We start from the raw sequence: 17794 nt of genomic DNA, 5'->3' as shown, positions 1-17794 counted from the left end.
TCGTTTTTAAGGCTCAGTGATGTCTAGCATGTAACATCCTGGAACTTTGAAGCCTTTATGTCCCTGAACGTAGCCTGAGACCTCAGGCAGTGCCATCTAGCTGTTCACAGATCCAGGCTTAAAACTAAAAGTGAAAGGCTTTCGCATTTGCAGATGTTGCTGTATGTATTTATTTATTTATTGTGTTTCCTGTTCCTGTATGTGTATATTATGTGCTGTTTTTTTGTTGGACTACTGGCTGCAAAGCAAACTGCCCCACAGGGACATTAAAGAATTACTCTACTCTCTACTACTAACTTAGCAGCCAATTTTACTCATTTACCAGCCAACCTATTTTTTTTTTAAGTCAGACTCCAAATAAGTAGACACATTTTCCAGCCACAGTCATAGTTTCCTAGCAGTTTGCTTGTGTCTGCTGGTCTTTTCCCATCCTGCCACCAGCTTCAGTCTACAGCTCCTCTAGGAGTGCAGGATAACCACAGACAGAAAGACCAGGCTCCAGGCTCAACACCACAACTCATAGAAAACCTAATGATGGAGAGAGGGATGTCTAATGATGTTTGACCTCAGCGATTTCCCTTCGAAGGACAATAAAGTTGATCTTATCTTATCAGATCTGAGCAGTCTGGTGATCCTGGAGTTAGAGGGAAACCTTCTGAGCGAAGGGAACGTGGATCCTCTGGCCTTCGCCCCCCTCGTCCAGCTCTCCTACCTCAGACTGGGCAGAAACCACTTCCGCACCGTACCACAGGGCCTTCCCAGGACGCTACTGGTATGACTAAATATCTCTTTACCTACCTACATATCTACCTACGTAACCCCACCCACCTACAGTACCTGCCAACCTCATTCCTCATACTGGGTTGCGACTACATCCCTACTGGTACAACTGGTATTTGTCTGTCTGTCTCTGTTGATACATCAAAGTTGGCAAAAACCAGTCCAACAGTCTACTGGCAGGACTTAATTAATCAATCCAGCAATCAGCAATTGATGTATTGATTGGAATTATGTCTATATCTACCATCAGATAACATTATCAGCAAGGCATTATAGGTCAGTTTTAGTTTTTGTGAAAAAATGGTTTATTAGCAGCTGGCTGCAGTGTGAATTCCTCTGTTTGCTGATGCAGCAGTGTTGTTCTTCTTGGCTCTGATGTTTAAGACCTATTTACTGAGTAAACTCTCTGCTTCTACCTGTGGGAAACCAGTCCACCCAACATATAATTATGGCTTCTGGTTAACCACCAACACTGCAGCACACCACAAACATGATGCTGCTGAAAATCCACCTTAAAACAAATTTCATATGATATCCTTGTGACCGTAAGGGTTCTTACACATTCTCCATTTCAAAATCCTACACATTCATCCTCGACTAGATTTAGGTCGGTGTTTAATATGATGGCTGCTGTCAGTGGCTTTAGGATTTGTCTCTTGATGACATCAAGAGAGTCTTGACTCTTTGGTTATTAGCTTTGGGATTCCAAAATTCATCAGCCACTTTCACTATTTTACCAGCTAAATATGATTTTAAATTAAAAAAATACAAATGAAGTAGAGTAACTTACCAGACAACCAGAATGTACCAGTATATGGCTGGTGTTCATTTCCCAGCCTGGCTACATGTTGCCACTTTGAACTAAGACTGTAAGTATAGCACATTGTGAATTCAGTTTTAGGGTGGATTAGCCCTTTATAACCCAAAACACTCCCAGTAAACCACAGACATGGCTGCCAGTTTCACTGAACAAAAGCATGCAGTAACACTGCTGTGACATGACAACCTCATAACACCAACATGGGTGTTTTTCATTTTGTTTTTCTTGAATTGCAAACTGCAGATGACATTCAGGAACTGATGTGAAATTCCATTACTTTTCCATAACATTCCAAGACTAAGTTAGAGCGCTTCCATGATCTAAAATGCTCTTTCTTCCTGGTGTGTTAATGTTTTTCAGTCTGGTTTCCACTTCAGTTGGGGTGAAACCCACCATTTAATACAAATGTGTGAAACAAGTAGTAAAATACATAGTAATTATGAAATCTATGAAATTCCCTGACTTTCCCTGTCTGGACAACACCTCTCCCATGATATTCCAGGAATTCCATAACCAGTAGGAACCCTAGTGACATTTATTTAGAAGTCTTTGTAGGGCAGCAGCAGTGCCAGATGTTTTGCAAGTTGGCGTCAGGATGCATTTCTGTGTCTTGGTCCAAAGATGTTTGTCTCATCGCAAACGGCAATCAGCGCTAAATGTGTGGGCGTGTCTGCACGATTACTAGATTTGTGCGGTTTCTTTAGTGAATTGGACGTTAAGACGGCGGTCGCTATTCTGTCTTTGTGAATTCACCCCTCAGTGTGTTGCTCAAACACACTTCAGCAGGGTGGGGGCTTGAACCTGCTCCTCTGGTTGACGGACAGCCTCTATGCTTACTATACTATCCTGACGAGGACAAACATTTCTTTTTCATTCTTCCTGTCTTCTAGGAACTGTATCTGGAGAACAACCTGATTGAAGAAATTTCAGACACCGTTTTCAATCAGACCAACAGTCTAAATGTGGTTTCTCTGAGGCACAACAGGTTGGACGAGACCAGGATCGCCCCGCTGGCCTGGATCAACCACAGGTCCGACAAAAACAACCCTCCTGTCTATCATCATGAGTCTGGGGTCACAGGAATATTTCTTCCATCTGTTGTCTGGGTGCTGTGACGTCTGAACCTTGACCTCCTTACTATTGGTTGCTTGCAAGTTTGTAAAAAAATGTAAAATGTCCTCTGGTCATCAAACGAAGCTAAACCCTAAACTCGCTAGACCACATACACATATACAGTATATACAGTATATATATATATACATACTGTACATCTCCTATCTCCTCAAGGACCACACATATGCTTGTTGGCAAATTGTATTTTAATTGATCACATGGATTCAATAAATTAATCAATCAATTCTCCTCTCTCTTTCCATCTCCTTCTTAATCTCTCCTTCCCCTCGTCTTCCTCCTGTTCAGGAACCTGGAGTCCATCGACCTATCCCATAATGATCTCTACCTGGTTCCCTCCTACCTGCCCAGATCTCTGGTCCACCTGGTGCTGGTGGGCAACAACATAGAGAGGATTCCTGGTAGGTGGGAGGGGTCTAATGGTTGATAGGAAGGATACCTGGTAGGTGGGAGGAGCCTAATTGCTGGTAGGCAGGATACCTGGTAGGTGGGAGGGGTCTAATGGTTGGTAGACAGGACACCATCATTTTTTGTTCTAAACATCACATTTGGTTCATTAAATAGTGACAGTGGCTGGTAAGCTTTGGAATCCATCCAGTAAAGTTAAATTCCTGCCCTGATTTTACTGTTTCCCGACTCCAAGGCTACGTCTTTGCCCATATGGACCCCGGCTTAGAGTACCTGTACCTGTCCTACAACAAACTGGACGGGGAGGGAATCGAACCGGAGTCGTTCTTCGGCTCGTACCACTCCATGGTGGAGCTGTGTCTGGACCACAACCAGCTGGTCACCGTGCCGTCCGGCATCAACGAGATGAACAACTTACACTTCCTCAGACTCAACAACAACAGGATCAGGTACAAAGATCACTATGAAACGTGAGGATTAAAGGTTCGTTTTTGTCTATTACTGCCCTAATACATCAACAAAATGACCAGTTTACTTTTGCTTAAACTCAACAACAAAGTCAGGTAGAAATCTAGTCATTAGAATGAAATAAAATAGAATAAAGTGTACACCTTCGTAATTTGGAGTTAGTGTTAATTGTAGTGATTTAAGATTAGGTTTAGGGTTAGAGAGAGTAGAGAGAGAGGAGAGGAACGACCACGGTTCACTTCCTCAACTCAACACAACAACCACACCAGGTCAACAACTCAACGCTGTACTATAAACAAAGGTCAGGAGTGATCGTTCAGATACAGGGAGAGAGAGATAGATAAGTTGCATTTTTAAAGAATGAGCAACAGGAGTGGATAAAAAAATACTCAATAGAATACAGTAAAATCAACAGCTTAAAAACAGAGCTGGGGGTAATAATAGAATGTCAACAACAAGCAGACCAGATCCTCATCAGACCAGATCCTCATCAGACCAGATCCTCACCAGACCAGATCCTCACCAGACCACTGACTCACTCATCGTTACAGCCAGACAGAATATTAGACCTGAAAGTTCACTGCATGGAGAGTCGTCTTGACGACAAGAAACAAAACATGTTGATTCATCTTTCCACCTGGTGTTGGTGAAGCCAGTGGGAGTCGCACTGACTCACCTCACCCAGAGCCATATATATACAGAGTTAGCACAGGTTGTACTGTAGTCTTCTCTAGAACTAAGAAGTGTTGGCTGAAAATATTGAGCAATTATCTATAACATCATCATGGTAACATGGACAACAGAATCACCAGGTTCTTTGAGTGCTTTGGCACCAAGGTGGGAAATTAAAGCGTGATCTCATAAAAAGTCGTGAAATGAACACAAACTCTGAAATGCAGATTTACGTGCTGTGGACACAAATTATGTGTAAATTGTGTTCCTCCGCTATGAAATGAATTCGATGACAACACAGATCGGACATGGCATCTCCAGCTAGCCTAAAGGTCGGCTAACGGTTAAGTCTAGGCAACAAAAATAACTTGGTTAAAGTTAGGGAAAGGCTTTGGTCGGTTAAATAAGCAAAACTTTCGCTAAAAATAAAAATTGGACTCACAGAAATTTCCTTCGTACAAGCTGGGAATTGAACTCGGTCGCCAGCAGTGAAGACAGACTCACCCGCCCGTCCTCCGCCCGACCACAACACCCCACAACACCCCACAACACCCCACAACACCCCACAACACCCTGTCACTGAGCTACTGCACTGTGACTCTACTGCCTGTTGATGGTCGTGTCTCCTTCATGAAATTTTATCACTTAACGTGCCACCAACACGTAACTTGGTGTTAAGTCGTGTTCATTTTACGTATTTGTGTGAGATCAGGTTGGGAAATTACTACCAGCCACCAGACAAATACTGGTGAATATTTGTGTCTGGTAAATTAGTCTGCTCTACAGGTAACCAACAATCATTTGGAGACCTATTCCAAACATCTGGTTGGCTAGAAAAATAGTGAAAGTGGCTGGGAAGTTAGCCGACTTCACCAGCACAGTGTTTTGTAGAACAGAACATTCCTGTTCTACAAAACATATTTGTCAGGTAAAATGAAATTTGCCTCTGAATTTTGGAATTCATCAACTACTGTTATAGTCCCGGCCGCCACTGAAAGCAGCAATGGCCAACCTGCATGTCAACAGCAGCGAGTCTACCTAACCGCCTCCTGATGCTCTTCCTCCAGGAACGTCCCTGACGACGGTATCTGCGACCCAAACCACAACGGCGACTCCACCCTGGTGGCGCTGAGGCTGGAGAACAACTACATCGACCCTCAGAAGGTCTCACCGGCCGCCTTCTCCTGCGTACGCTCCTCCTCCAGTGTGGTCTTAAAACCACAGAAAACCAAGTGACCAAAGAGCCCTTCTCTTTAAGTCCAAGAAAAGTCAAAAATCAAAGACAGTTGTCTCAAAACCCCAGAAAACCAGGTGCCAAGATTTTGTGTTTTAATGGCCAAGAGACGTCAAAAAGACAAGACACTTTCTTCTCACTAGCTTCCACTGATGCTGCATGTTATCATAGCAATAACACCGGAAACAGCATTCTTTACTGTGATTATGGCTTCAATGGTGAGGCAGCCATTGGCAGCACTGAAGTCCCCATAATCACAGTAAAGGACGTCCTCAAGGAAATTGTGTTTATACACCGGTTACCAATACATGTGTACTGCCTGATATGTAGTACACATACATAGTAAATTCAAAAAACACAAGAAAACAAGAAAGATGAACTCCCTGCTTACCACATGATTTAGCACAAGAATTACCAGTATGGTTGGAACATATCTTTGATTAATCAGATTGCTTTGCTGAAACTACCTGTTGTTTAAATGTTGATAAATAACTTAAGAAAATAAATTGTTGGCCTTATATGTACTGTGGTCACGAGACCCCAAAAACCTGACAACCAAAGACATTTTGACTTTTATCACCAGCTTCGACTTGTATGTAACTGCCTTGCGTCATTTGTTGGTACATGCCTGAAAGGAAAATACATCACTGCTATGGAGATCAAAGAACGTCGACAACTTCAACTTCAAAGCTTTAAACTACGTTGTCCCCTGCTGTAAAAGGTGAAAAAAATATCTAAAGTGGAAAGAATTCCGAAGCGAGTGACCGCAAGCCTGACACATTATTTTAATAACCTCTGCACCTTCAAGTTCCATTTCTTAGTTTAATTTCTTCCAGTGCCTTCTTTCATAAAAACTCTGTGAAATGGAAAGAGTTCTGAGCAGTGAGAGACCACATGTGACACATCACGCAAGCCCTTTGTGTTAAAGATTAAAGGTAGGTTAAAGGATTTGGTTAAAGTGATCTCTGCTGGAATGGTAATCTCTGTGTCAACTAAAGAGACAGGAGTGGTGGACAGAAGACGTAACAACATGTCTGTTGGCGTCCTCCCTGCCTCATCTCCACTTGGATGGACAGAAACCACATTGTTGGTGATACACAAATCAACTATAGTGCAGTTAGGATGGCCAGCATAGAGCGTTATGCATAATGTCTTGGAGATGAGCGTTGTTTAATACGTGGACAGTGACAGAGTCTCAGAAAACACAATTACCAGGAAAACATTCAACCAGATGCCTTTGACATGGTAACACATCAGCTTTCTGAAGCTCTTTCACCGCCCCAATGTTTTTTTCAATGGAAACCAGGTTGGGAAATTAACATCAACCACCAACCTAAATGTTGTAAATGTTCAGTGACTGGTAAGTTAGTCTACTCTGCAGGTAACTATCCATCGTTTGGAGGCCTGTTCTATTCTAAACATCTAGTTGTCTGGAAATGTTGGTTTAGTGGCTGTTCAAAGGCTTTTACGAGCCACTGTGGTATGTAGACAAAACACCATGATATATTCCATGGTATATTCTATAGCTGCCATTTTATGGCTGTTAAAGGCTGTGGGTTTGAATGGGAATACCCATTATGTCTCTTCCAGTTCCATGTTCATTTCATTGGTCTACAGACAGATTCCCACCAAGAGCTGAGATATGGGAATTCCACTCATTATGTGCCATAAACTATCATTTGTTACTCTCTAATTTGACCGCATCTGCAGAAATGAGGACACTATAACTGCAAAGCTTTCCAGAGATTCCACTAATCACATGCAGTGTGGCTTTCATGGGTTTGATGCCTGCTTTGACCCTCAACTTGTGTATCGGTACTGCAGTGTAATTACCACAGCAACATCAGCATTCACTATGAATAAAATAATACAAGGGCTTTGCAACTTGGGAAAGCAAATCTCTGAAATCCTAAATCCTTTATGTGTGAGCTATGTTCTTACAGTTATTACAGATTGTACTAGTACTTTAAATAGTACTAAGTGGAGGTACAGTGTGCCCAACAAGTTGAAGATTTCAGTTACAATGAAAAGCTGGTGTTTTATTACAGAAACTGGACCATAAAAATTTTACTTCCATGGATATTTGTTTTCGGCTGATGTCAAACATGTTTGAAACTATGGAAGCTTGGATAAGAAGTGCTTTTTTAAAATCTATTTCACTATTTGAATTGAAATGTGTCTGCCCTCCATTTTGCTCTTGGCTGGCCAATATGCATAAATTACATTACAAAATGTCTATTTAATGTATAAACATTCATGTACTATACCTGTTTAAATACAATATTATGATGCACAATTCAATAAACTTTACCAGACTATTGTTCCCATAACTGTCCGATTGATGAACTCTCACGTATTTTCACCACTTTATTTGAATAAATAATAATTAGGAAGCAGCACAAATTCCTTAAATTAACAATAAGAAATTAGTCACTCCTGCATGGGTGGTATACTTGTCGAAAAGCACTTTGATAAAAAGAAGCAATAATTATGACAATAGCTGGAGCATCTGGCTTTAAAAAACAACCTGACCATAAAGAAGTGATCAAACTTTACTTGCAGCAGTCATAACTCTATTGCTCCAGTAGGATTCTTAACATCATCAAATTAACATTGTACATTCAGAGGATGTCATGTTTTAACCCATATTTAATCAAGCACATTGATTAAGATACTATGATACTGAGAACTAGTTCTAGGATTCAAACCAATGACATTTCAACCATAAGCTCACTCCTGCATCTAGTGTCAGATTACTGCTGTCCCGCCATGTGAGCTGATGTCCTGCTGAGTACGGGACTACAAGAGGAAGGGATGATGATCTCTTAACAGGGATCTCTAACTCCAGGACAGGATTCTTGTCTCTGTGTTGTCAAATTAACACCTCAGGGTCAGATCATGTGATGTAGGCTTGGGCTGATATGCGATATAAGCGATCACAATATTTTGTGAATATCGCAATATTTTCTGTGAGGGTTCAGTGACTAATATCACTGTTCATGTGTGTGTGTGTAAATTACATCAAATATCGCTATTAATGTTATTAATAGCCTAGAAATTTGATGTAATTTACACACACACACATGAACAGTGATAGTATTGTATGTTGCAATATTTTGGTGGGACAGTATCGCAATATAAAATTTTGGATATTGCCCAAATATTTAAATTCATTAATTTAAGGTTATGTGAGGTCAGGTGAAATCTCAAAGTATGACTGAGTTAGATTTAGTGAGATTTCGTCATCATCTACTATACGACATAAAGTCACAGTCTATAATGGGTTCTTCATGTTTTCATGCTTCAAGGATATTTGAATTCAGACTGAGCCTGGAGATGCGAGACAGTGAATCTTCTACATGACGTTTCTAAGATAATACATGGAACACAACCCTTATGTACCGTACCCATCTGAAATACTGCAGATTCTTGTCTTCATGTTATCAGGTTAACACCTCAGGGTCCGAGGAGGGGATGCGGGTTCAGACTGAGTATGAATATTCAGACAGGATTTACAGTGAGGCGTATGAGTCACATATCTAAAAAACACATGTGATTCAACTCCATTCAGTTCTCCAGTTCCCACTGCTGTGACTACAGCCACTTCTATTCTTTTCCTGTCATGTTATCAACTCACCGCCTCAGGCTTCAGGGAGGAGATGGAAGTCATGTCGACTATTAAAATCAAATATGAGAAAATTTAATGATCCTTTTGCATCACGTTTTTTTCTAACCACACGTAATACAATTTCAGTGTAAGCTGTAATCATTACAGCTGGAAGCACAGCCAACTCTATCGTAGTACTTTCCTCTAAAAAACCTCAGGTTTAGGATCATTTACTTCAACAGCACACAAATCTAAAGGATGATTGAAACAGAAAGTCTACAGCTGAGAGGAAATGTGCAGGAGTGGACAAAAACCCCAGGTCCCTTCCTGGAAAGATGATGGAAAATATTAGATAACTGGATGCATAGAAAAATAAAACTAAAAGAAGAAAAGCAATAAATACAACAGTAGGTAATGTACGCTCAGTTTCCAGATGCTGGTAGTAATCACCTCTTCATACTATGGCTGGAAAAATATCTTCCAATGAGCCGGAGCCGAAAGATCAAAAGGTTTTCCTGTAGAAATGAGAGCATTCTTCTTCTCTGCCAACATGAACAGCTGCTGAGTCCATCAGTCTCACCGATCAGACATGAAGCAACAATCTGATGTTCGCCAGTCACTTGAACTCCTCAATGCTCCTCAGGATGAGGAGGTACCAAAATTCAATCAACAGTTCTGCCTTACATACTGTGTGGCCACTTTAGTAGGAACAGCTAGTTAGTACGAGGCAGGACCGCCTTTCGCCTCCAGAACAGGATGAATTCTTTGAGGTCTGGATTCAACAGGATTCTGGAAAGGTTCCACAGTTGATCTTAGTCCATTCTGTTCAACAGCATCACTCAGTTCCTGCACATTTGTCAGTAGCACGTCCATGCTGCCAACATCCCAGATGTTGAAATGTGGGGACTGCACAGGCCACTGGAGTAAACTACAGTCACTGTCATGTTCCTGAACCATCTTTATCCTGCTGAAAGTTTCTATTTGACAACGTCTAGACTTGACCTGGTTAGCAAGAACACTTAGGAATGCATTCAAATGATGCTCCACTGGTACAAAGGAGCCGAATGTGGCCAATGAAGAATTCCTGTACTGGGTTTAGACTTTTCATGGGCATTAATGGAGATAGGAAAAAAATAAAATTATACTGGTAGTATCCTTTAAAAGCAGCATCTTGCCCACTTTGATGTTTAGTCCAACTGAAGCTCTGCACTCTGTCTGCATGCTTTACTGGGTCACAGTCATGCAGCTCACTGTCTGGAGGAGCAACCGGTTTGCATAAACAGAGAAGTGTACCTAGTGCCACTGAGTATATAGTGCCTCACATTCCCAATGTCCCCTTCATTTCCCTTTCAATACACATGCACACGCACACACACACACACACACACACACACACACAGCATTCACAAGTCCAAGCACACGCCTTGGTAGCTGGCTTTGTGATGGTTTGGTGAGTAACAGACTGACATCATGGAGCCCACGATGGTGAAGAACTGACTAACTGGGCTCTAATGTGATTTAATCCGGCTGGCCAGACACTAGAAACCACACAACCACCCAGTTAGAACCTAGCAGCACATGTAAACCTCTTCAAAAGCTAAATTAAGGCAACGCACCACTGATGAAATTAAAAGTAAAAAGTATTTGTTGTTATTATTTACTTACATTTATTTAAATTAGCTAACATTTAATTACACATTTTCATATCAGAACACTTCTTCCCCTCATTGGATAAAGTCAAAGTGCATTTTTCTGTTTCATTCTGATGAATATATAAATAGTTGGTAATTTACAGAGGTATTTGTAAAAAAATGTAATTTGCTGAATTATTTACAATATATATTTTTGTTATTCTTTTGTGTAAAAGAACCCCATAAAATAGAAATGACAAAAGATATAAAAACGGTTATTATTATTACTATTATTATTTTTATCAAGAAGCAGCATTTTAAATTTGTTGGCCATATCTACAAGCTAAAAAAAAGTGTTTTGCATACAGTGAATATGTCATCAATGGCTTTAAAGTTTTTTTATTTAATGCTTGGTGTAGTTGTTGTAGCCGATATAAACACATAAATTAAATATTTATAATTTATTTTGATTATTGTTTTTTATATATTTTATGAAACTACAGCGGTTACACAAGCAAGAGCAATCATTCAATTTTCCATTTTCACCTGTGGTGCCTCACCAGAACTCAGACTGACAGCCGTGTCTTTTTGATAATCTATAACGTTTTTTTGTTTTAGTTTTTTACATGAGCAGTTATGGGCCCTAATGATAGGGCTAGTGTGTAAATTTATACTCTGAAACTGTGCTTTCAAGGTTTTCACAGGCCAAATGAAAGCACAGTCACTGAACCTTCTATTGATAATGGATTACTTAGTGAGATTAGAGAGAGTTTATTCACTGAGCCCTGAGAGTGTTTCCTTTTTAAACAGGTACAGTACGGACCATCGGCAGAACGCGCCCTGGGAGTCCAGCTCATGACCGACAGTGTCTGATGCGGTCTATCTCTCTCCACTGCACTTGATCTCATAAAACAAAAACTAGTTCTGGCTGTCAAAAGACAAAGTAAGGCAGTGTCATCCAAGATCACCAGCAGTAGCCTGGACCAAAGCAGACTCAAAATGATGGGACATACACAGGTACACTGACATGCAAGTATAAAGAAGGAAAGTCCATCGATCCCACACTGGTGCATTTCTTAATGCTGCATACCAGCGTCCCTTGTAGGAATAATAAAGTTACTCAGCTGAACGTCTGTTCATTACTTTTATCAGGTCGACAAATCAGTATGGAAGTCTGAGGACGGACGTACGCCGGTCTAATGTGCGATGTAGCTGGGCAACAGTCCCAGCAACAGGCAACAAAGTCAGCCACGGTGTCAGGAAACTACTGAAATGTTTCCTGGCAACAAGACGTTCCTGTGGCATTAAAGCAACAACGCTGAGGCAACTCGTTGGCACGACTGCCCTACAAGTTGCCCTGTGTGTCGGTGCCTTGGGGCTCAGAAGAAGGAAGTACTCTAGAACATAAGAACACAACAAGCTCCAGCCGCTACGCCGATGGTGGAACCAGACATCTGATGGTTTGGAAAATATGACATCCAGAGAGAGAAGAGACGCGTTGAAGCAGGAACGCAGACCGTCTCCCATCAGGAAATACTCTGTAACATCTAATTTGCAGTTTGAATACTGTAATTCCAACAATTACGGCATAGATTTTTTGCTACCACAAACCAATTTTCCTCTTAGGAATAATAAAGCTACTGAACTGAATATCTTTGTGGTAGAGCCATCAGTTGAGAAGGATGAGGCTTTAATAGACAAGATTCTCCTGAACAGACGATAACGGCACAACAGGCGTCCTGCTCTACATGGTCATGTACATCTGATAGGCACATCCTCTGGTTAAAGGTCCCACATCATGTAAAGCAGGACTCCCTCTCCTCTGTGATGATAAAGGAGTTGGATGTGTATCTAAACATGGTGAAAGCATCAAAACTAAATCCACACAATCCATATTAGAAAAGCGAGCCTCTAAACGAGCCGTTTGGACTTCCGTAACTTTGTGGCGTCACAAAGGTTCGCTCATTATCATTTCTGTAAGAAATAATAGACTAACAAAGTGTTTTTTTCAAAGCGGTCGAGCGGTCGTCATCGTTTATTACCGGAGAGTTTTCCCTACCTGTAGCCGCCGGGCCGCGGCGTCTCACGTTTCGCTCTCGAAACGGTTAGCCAATCGGAACAGAGGGTCGTTAATATTAATGAGCCTTAAAGACATTACATTTTAACATGAAATAGCCAAGGTTAATCTCCTTTATATAGAGGAGAGTGCCTTGGATTTTTTTCTTTTTTCTTCTTCTTTTTTTATGTAATTTGGACGAAGAGTTTGAGAAATTGTGATGGGCAAGCCGTCTCATTTGTGATTACTACAATAAAATGGAGCTAATATCACCATTCATTTTTCTAACCCACCATATGTATTGTCACATTTTGTATTGCAATATATTGAATTTTTATATATCGTCCCATCCTTAATATTTATTGCGTTTTACTAATAATAAAGTTATTGATCTGAATAGTTGTTTATTGTTGTTCATTATACTCATTAGGTCAACCTGTACATACAATGAACACAATAGGATATACTGTAGGTCCAATCAGATCGCTGTGATGTTTGGGAAAATACCGTCCTTTAATCTTGAGCTCTGACTCATAACAGTGTATTGTTTCAGCAGAGCTATGAAGCTGTGATTAACAGCAACTGGAACCTGAGCCTGAGGTTTTTAGAGGAAAATACACATCAGATAATAATAGCTTACATTGGACTTGTGTTCCATGTGATTTTAGAAATGTGAGGCAGAAGTCAGACTAAATCCTTTCATATTTGAGCTCAACGTGACTTAATATTACATCCAGGCTCAGAATTTACCACCAATCAAATTCTGGTTTATCTTTGGCTGTGACTGGTAAGTTAGTCTGCTCAACAGGTAACCGACCATCATTTGGAGTCCAATTCTATTCTATTCTAAACGTGGCTTGGCTGGTAAAATACGGAAAGTGGCTAGTTCGTTTTTTGAGATGAGACAAAGAAAAGCTTCCTTTGAACCTTGGTTGTTGGAAGTTCCTACCAAGGGTCTGCAGAACATAGGACAGCTCAGCAAGCTCCTCGATGAAGAGATGATCATTTAACCAGATCTCTGATGGTTTGGAAAATATGACATCGCAGAGAGAAGATGCACTGAAACCAGAACACAGACCCTCTCCCATTTCGGTTCGTCTTTCTTCCAAACCAGAGCATATTTGGCTGGTCTGGCTCTGCCATAAGTCCTGCCTCACAGTACCGTTCCTGCTGGGCTCAGCAGAAAATACCAGCACTGAATGGAAAAAGGAATAGTGTAATACACACAAACCCCTAAGGGAGCAAGCTCGTATTAGCTTTTCCATTCTTGGGAGGTATTTCTCATTTTTACCTAAGAGGTAAATCTGGCTGAGATGCACACCATGCACCGTGCTGTACATGTGACACTGCGGGTTTGATGTCACATAGCATCTGCTCTATTTCTCTCTTCTGTCCCTCCTGTCACTCTACAATAAAGCAGGAAAGCTATAGAAATAATGTAAAAAAGAAAACTGCAGGTTCTCATTGACTCATATCCTTGCATTTCAACATGTTTTTGCATGCATCCCTCTTTATTTTAGGGAAACAACGTAAAAAGAACTCAATAATTAACTTGCTCATCATCCTGTCATGTCAGCCATGAACAAAATACCTACTGACTGGCATCACTGGATCTCCAACATCCTGACTGTTGCTCTTTCATTGAGAGAAAACTAAACTCGAGTCAACATCACAGCCTGACATCTTTGTGTTTGGGGAAGTCAGATGTTATGACGCAGGCAGACGAAGGAATTCCTCAAACAAACCGACGGATGGCATCATCCTAAAAACATTGGCACGGGAGGATTACCTCCATCCTAACTGGAGATCTTTCATTGAGAAAACCCAAACAGCGGCGGCATTCCAATTCCATTATCCTTATGTAAGCCAGTGGCAATAAGTCTCAGTGTAGGAACCAATCACACTGATGTATAATATTTAATATGGCAGCAGGCCATGTCTGTATGAGCGGAGGGGAGGTAACAGACCTACCAGTATGTTCTATATAAAGACTTCACCATTCAGGAGTCTAAGGCTAACTATTCTGGCATCAGTTCAAAGCTCTTGATGAAAAGCACATGACTAAATCTAACAATGCCTTTTCAGATCGAGTCCCTGAGAAGTACAGATGGTGATCTGAGAGAGACGAGAGCTCTTTATTGAAACTAAGCGTCTCACGCCAGCAGCAGTGGTTTCCGTCAGTGGGGGGGGGGATTTTGGGGGCTGTTTTCTGGAGAGAGGGGGTGATGCTACTCCATTCACTGGGAATGCACTAAGGATTGAACCTACAGCTTTCCAACTGGACTCTGCTCTTCTTCTGCTGCTGCTCCCTGAGGGCTGACTGTCTGGGGTTTAAACAAGGACACCAACACACCTGACGGCTGAGGTAGGACACACCCTGGCTTCATCAACTGCAGCTATCTTTAGTTTTTATTAAACTGGTTGGTGTGAACTGTTGAGTTTTCAGAGAATAGCCAATCTCCAAGGGGGTTTCTGCTAAACAGTTCAGTTTACAGGACATTACCTAAATGCATTAAAGGTGATGAAGGAGATAAACTTTAGTGGAACCATGGGATTAGGGTGTGAATTTAATTTCACAATTTTAACTGACTCTGTTTTCTGATGTTCTGTTTTCTAATGGAAAAGTGCTAAGTGTTGTTAAATGCTTTAACAATGAATGCAATATATTTCTGAGTTGAAGTGATGAGTGTGATTAGCGTGTGAATTTCAGAGCTCAACAAGATTAAATGACAGTAATGTTCGTAAGTCTGTGGGTCATTTTTTTTACCTTAATGAAGTAAAGAGTAGGCTAAATCAGAACAGGATGTTTTTGTTTGGGTTTTATATTGTACACAGTAGTCCGAGATGTGGCACTTGACTTGTTTTGGTGCACAAGTCTGAAATATTTATGCATTATGTGTAAGCAGGTCTCGTTTGAAAAATGCAAAATTATTTTCCATGCAGTGTAATAACCACAAATTCTAAATACAAACATGACAAATGTCCCTGAAATACCACAAAGGTACAAAATGACTGCAGGTTCAAAGTGTTATTAATAGAGATACACAAATGCTGGTGGAGCCAAGGAGGGTCTGAGGGGGTTGAAGGGTGGTGGCATCCCTCTGGTTAGGACATATTACGTAATGAAAACCTCTGGAGAACTGAGTTTAAGTGAGACAGTAAAGGAAAAGAATTTACCTGCCTTCCAGCCACTTGAACCAGTCTGGACTGGTATTGTCGACTGAGAGGAGTGAAGTGAACTTAAAGGATCTGTTTAAAAGCTGTCTTTGATTCAACTACAACTACAGAATATCTTCAAAATACCACCAAGTTACCAAATCAAAACCCCAACAAGTTAGAAAATACACTTCAAGAATACAGCTTCTCTTGTCCTGAAAGGGCATGTGGAACCAAACAAAGGCCCGGGTGCAGGGGAAGGGTCTGTGCTGGGCGGTATTTGCTGTCGCTGCAGGATGCTCGACCACCACCACATAGTTGTGGGTTGACTGAACGCTCAATGGATCCATCAAGATTACCAGAAGCACGCAACCAGACATTCTCTGCTTCTTTCTCCTGGCTGTGTAAATGTGTTTTAAGAGCGAGAAATATGCATCTTTAGCTCTTTACAACACTATTTTGTAAATTGCCACAGATGGTGAATACGTGAGAACTACAGAAACATTTGTGTTGGCTGCAAGCTCCCATTTCCAGTGGAGGATTTCAGTGCTTAATAGAAACATTGATGGAATAAGTGCAGCACTCACTGAAGCGAATCACTCCAGGAACCTCGCATGAACTCCCCAAAGGACTGTTTTAGCAATGCATTCCAAACTCAGACTCATTTTCAAAATGGGCTTCCAAACTTTAACTTTACTAGCACAAACCAGGTTTGGGCTTGAAAAAGAGAAGATTTTATACAAATTCAAAGCTTTGGACATAAAATGTCTCTGATCTGCAATGCAAAGAGGAGTAAACTGAGGATCAAGGCTCTTTTTGTGATTACTCCATCGACCCGTCTTATTTACTTCAATTCAATTTAAGTGAACTGAACCTCAGTCCGTCCTGGTGGCTCAGTTGACTAAGAGGAATACCAAATAAATCCAATGTCCTGGGTTCGAATCCAGCCCAATACCTTTGTTGCATGTCATCCCTCTCTCTCTCTCACATCTTTCCTGTCTCTCTATATTGTGACTGTTCAATAAAGCAGAAATGTCAAACAAAATAATATTTAAAGCCAAAAAAAGTGAACTGAATCTCAACACAAAGCATTTAACAGCTAAACCAGGGTGTGTCCATGTAAAATACCAAGTTTTGCTAAGTTCTGTGGAAACAGAACAACAAACAACTTGCAGGGCTGAGATGGGACCAGCGCCTCTGAGCAGAGTGTTACCATGACTACATGACACCATCACTCTACAGCAGAGTGGTTATCATGGTTACATGGGACCATCTCTCTCAGGCACAGTGGTTACTATAATTACATGGTACCAGTACAGTGGTATTCAACCCTGGTCCTTGGTACCCAGAGTACTGCTGTTTCTGTCGTATCTGCTAGTTAATTGCAGTTAATTGCATTCACCATGCATCTCAGGTGTAAAATAGTCCCTGATTAGATAGCTAGAATGAAAACCAGCAGGGCTCTGGGTCCCCAGGACCAGGGTGAGTACCACCACAGACCTAGAACAGATAGAACAGTCATTCCCATTCAAATCAACTATCCTGGATGGTCGGAGCAGCGGCCATTTCTCTGTGACCCGTTGGACTAGCTTCTGTATAAAGCGACTCACAGCGAGTCACTGAGCTGAGAGGTTTTACAGCAAGAACCAAAGCAGCTTCTCTGTCTCCTTGCTGCCATGGATTGCTAACATGCTAATGTTGACTAGAAGAGCTAGAGAGAGAAGTACAGTCTGTGATGAAGCTACGTTAGCCTCGTCGCTAACGTTAGCTTCCAGTTGAGATTTGACAGTTTGCTGACAGACTCATCTGCTCAGTTCTCACAGTGTGACAG

General features: G+C 41.2%; 2 protein-coding genes across 4 annotated transcripts in view; one reads left to right on the top strand and one right to left on the bottom strand.

The window, feature by feature from the left end:
- The window catches only part of ecm2 (extracellular matrix protein 2, female organ and adipocyte specific), a 29661-nt gene extending 23750 nt beyond the window's left edge, over window positions 1–5911 (top strand). For all 3 annotated transcript variants that reach the window (XM_078283858.1, XM_078283857.1, XM_078283855.1), the window contains 5 exons: window positions 615–772; window positions 2491–2630; window positions 3020–3132; window positions 3375–3588; window positions 5347–5911. In XM_078283858.1, coding sequence (XP_078139984.1) covers window positions 615–772; window positions 2491–2630; window positions 3020–3132; window positions 3375–3588; window positions 5347–5515 — 794 coding nt within the window. In that variant the 3' untranslated portion in view covers window positions 5516–5911. The remainder of the gene's footprint in view (window positions 1–614; window positions 773–2490; window positions 2631–3019; window positions 3133–3374; window positions 3589–5346) is intronic.
- The window catches only part of cenpp (centromere protein P), a 130719-nt gene that overhangs the window by 33602 nt on the left and 79323 nt on the right, over window positions 1–17794 (bottom strand). The window lies entirely within an intron of this gene.

The sequence above is a fragment of the Centroberyx gerrardi genome, chromosome 5 (genome assembly GCF_048128805.1).
Source record: "Centroberyx gerrardi isolate f3 chromosome 5, fCenGer3.hap1.cur.20231027, whole genome shotgun sequence".
Lineage (NCBI taxonomy): Eukaryota > Metazoa > Chordata > Actinopteri > Beryciformes > Berycidae > Centroberyx > Centroberyx gerrardi.
This window is presented reverse-complemented; position numbering and strand designations above follow the sequence as displayed.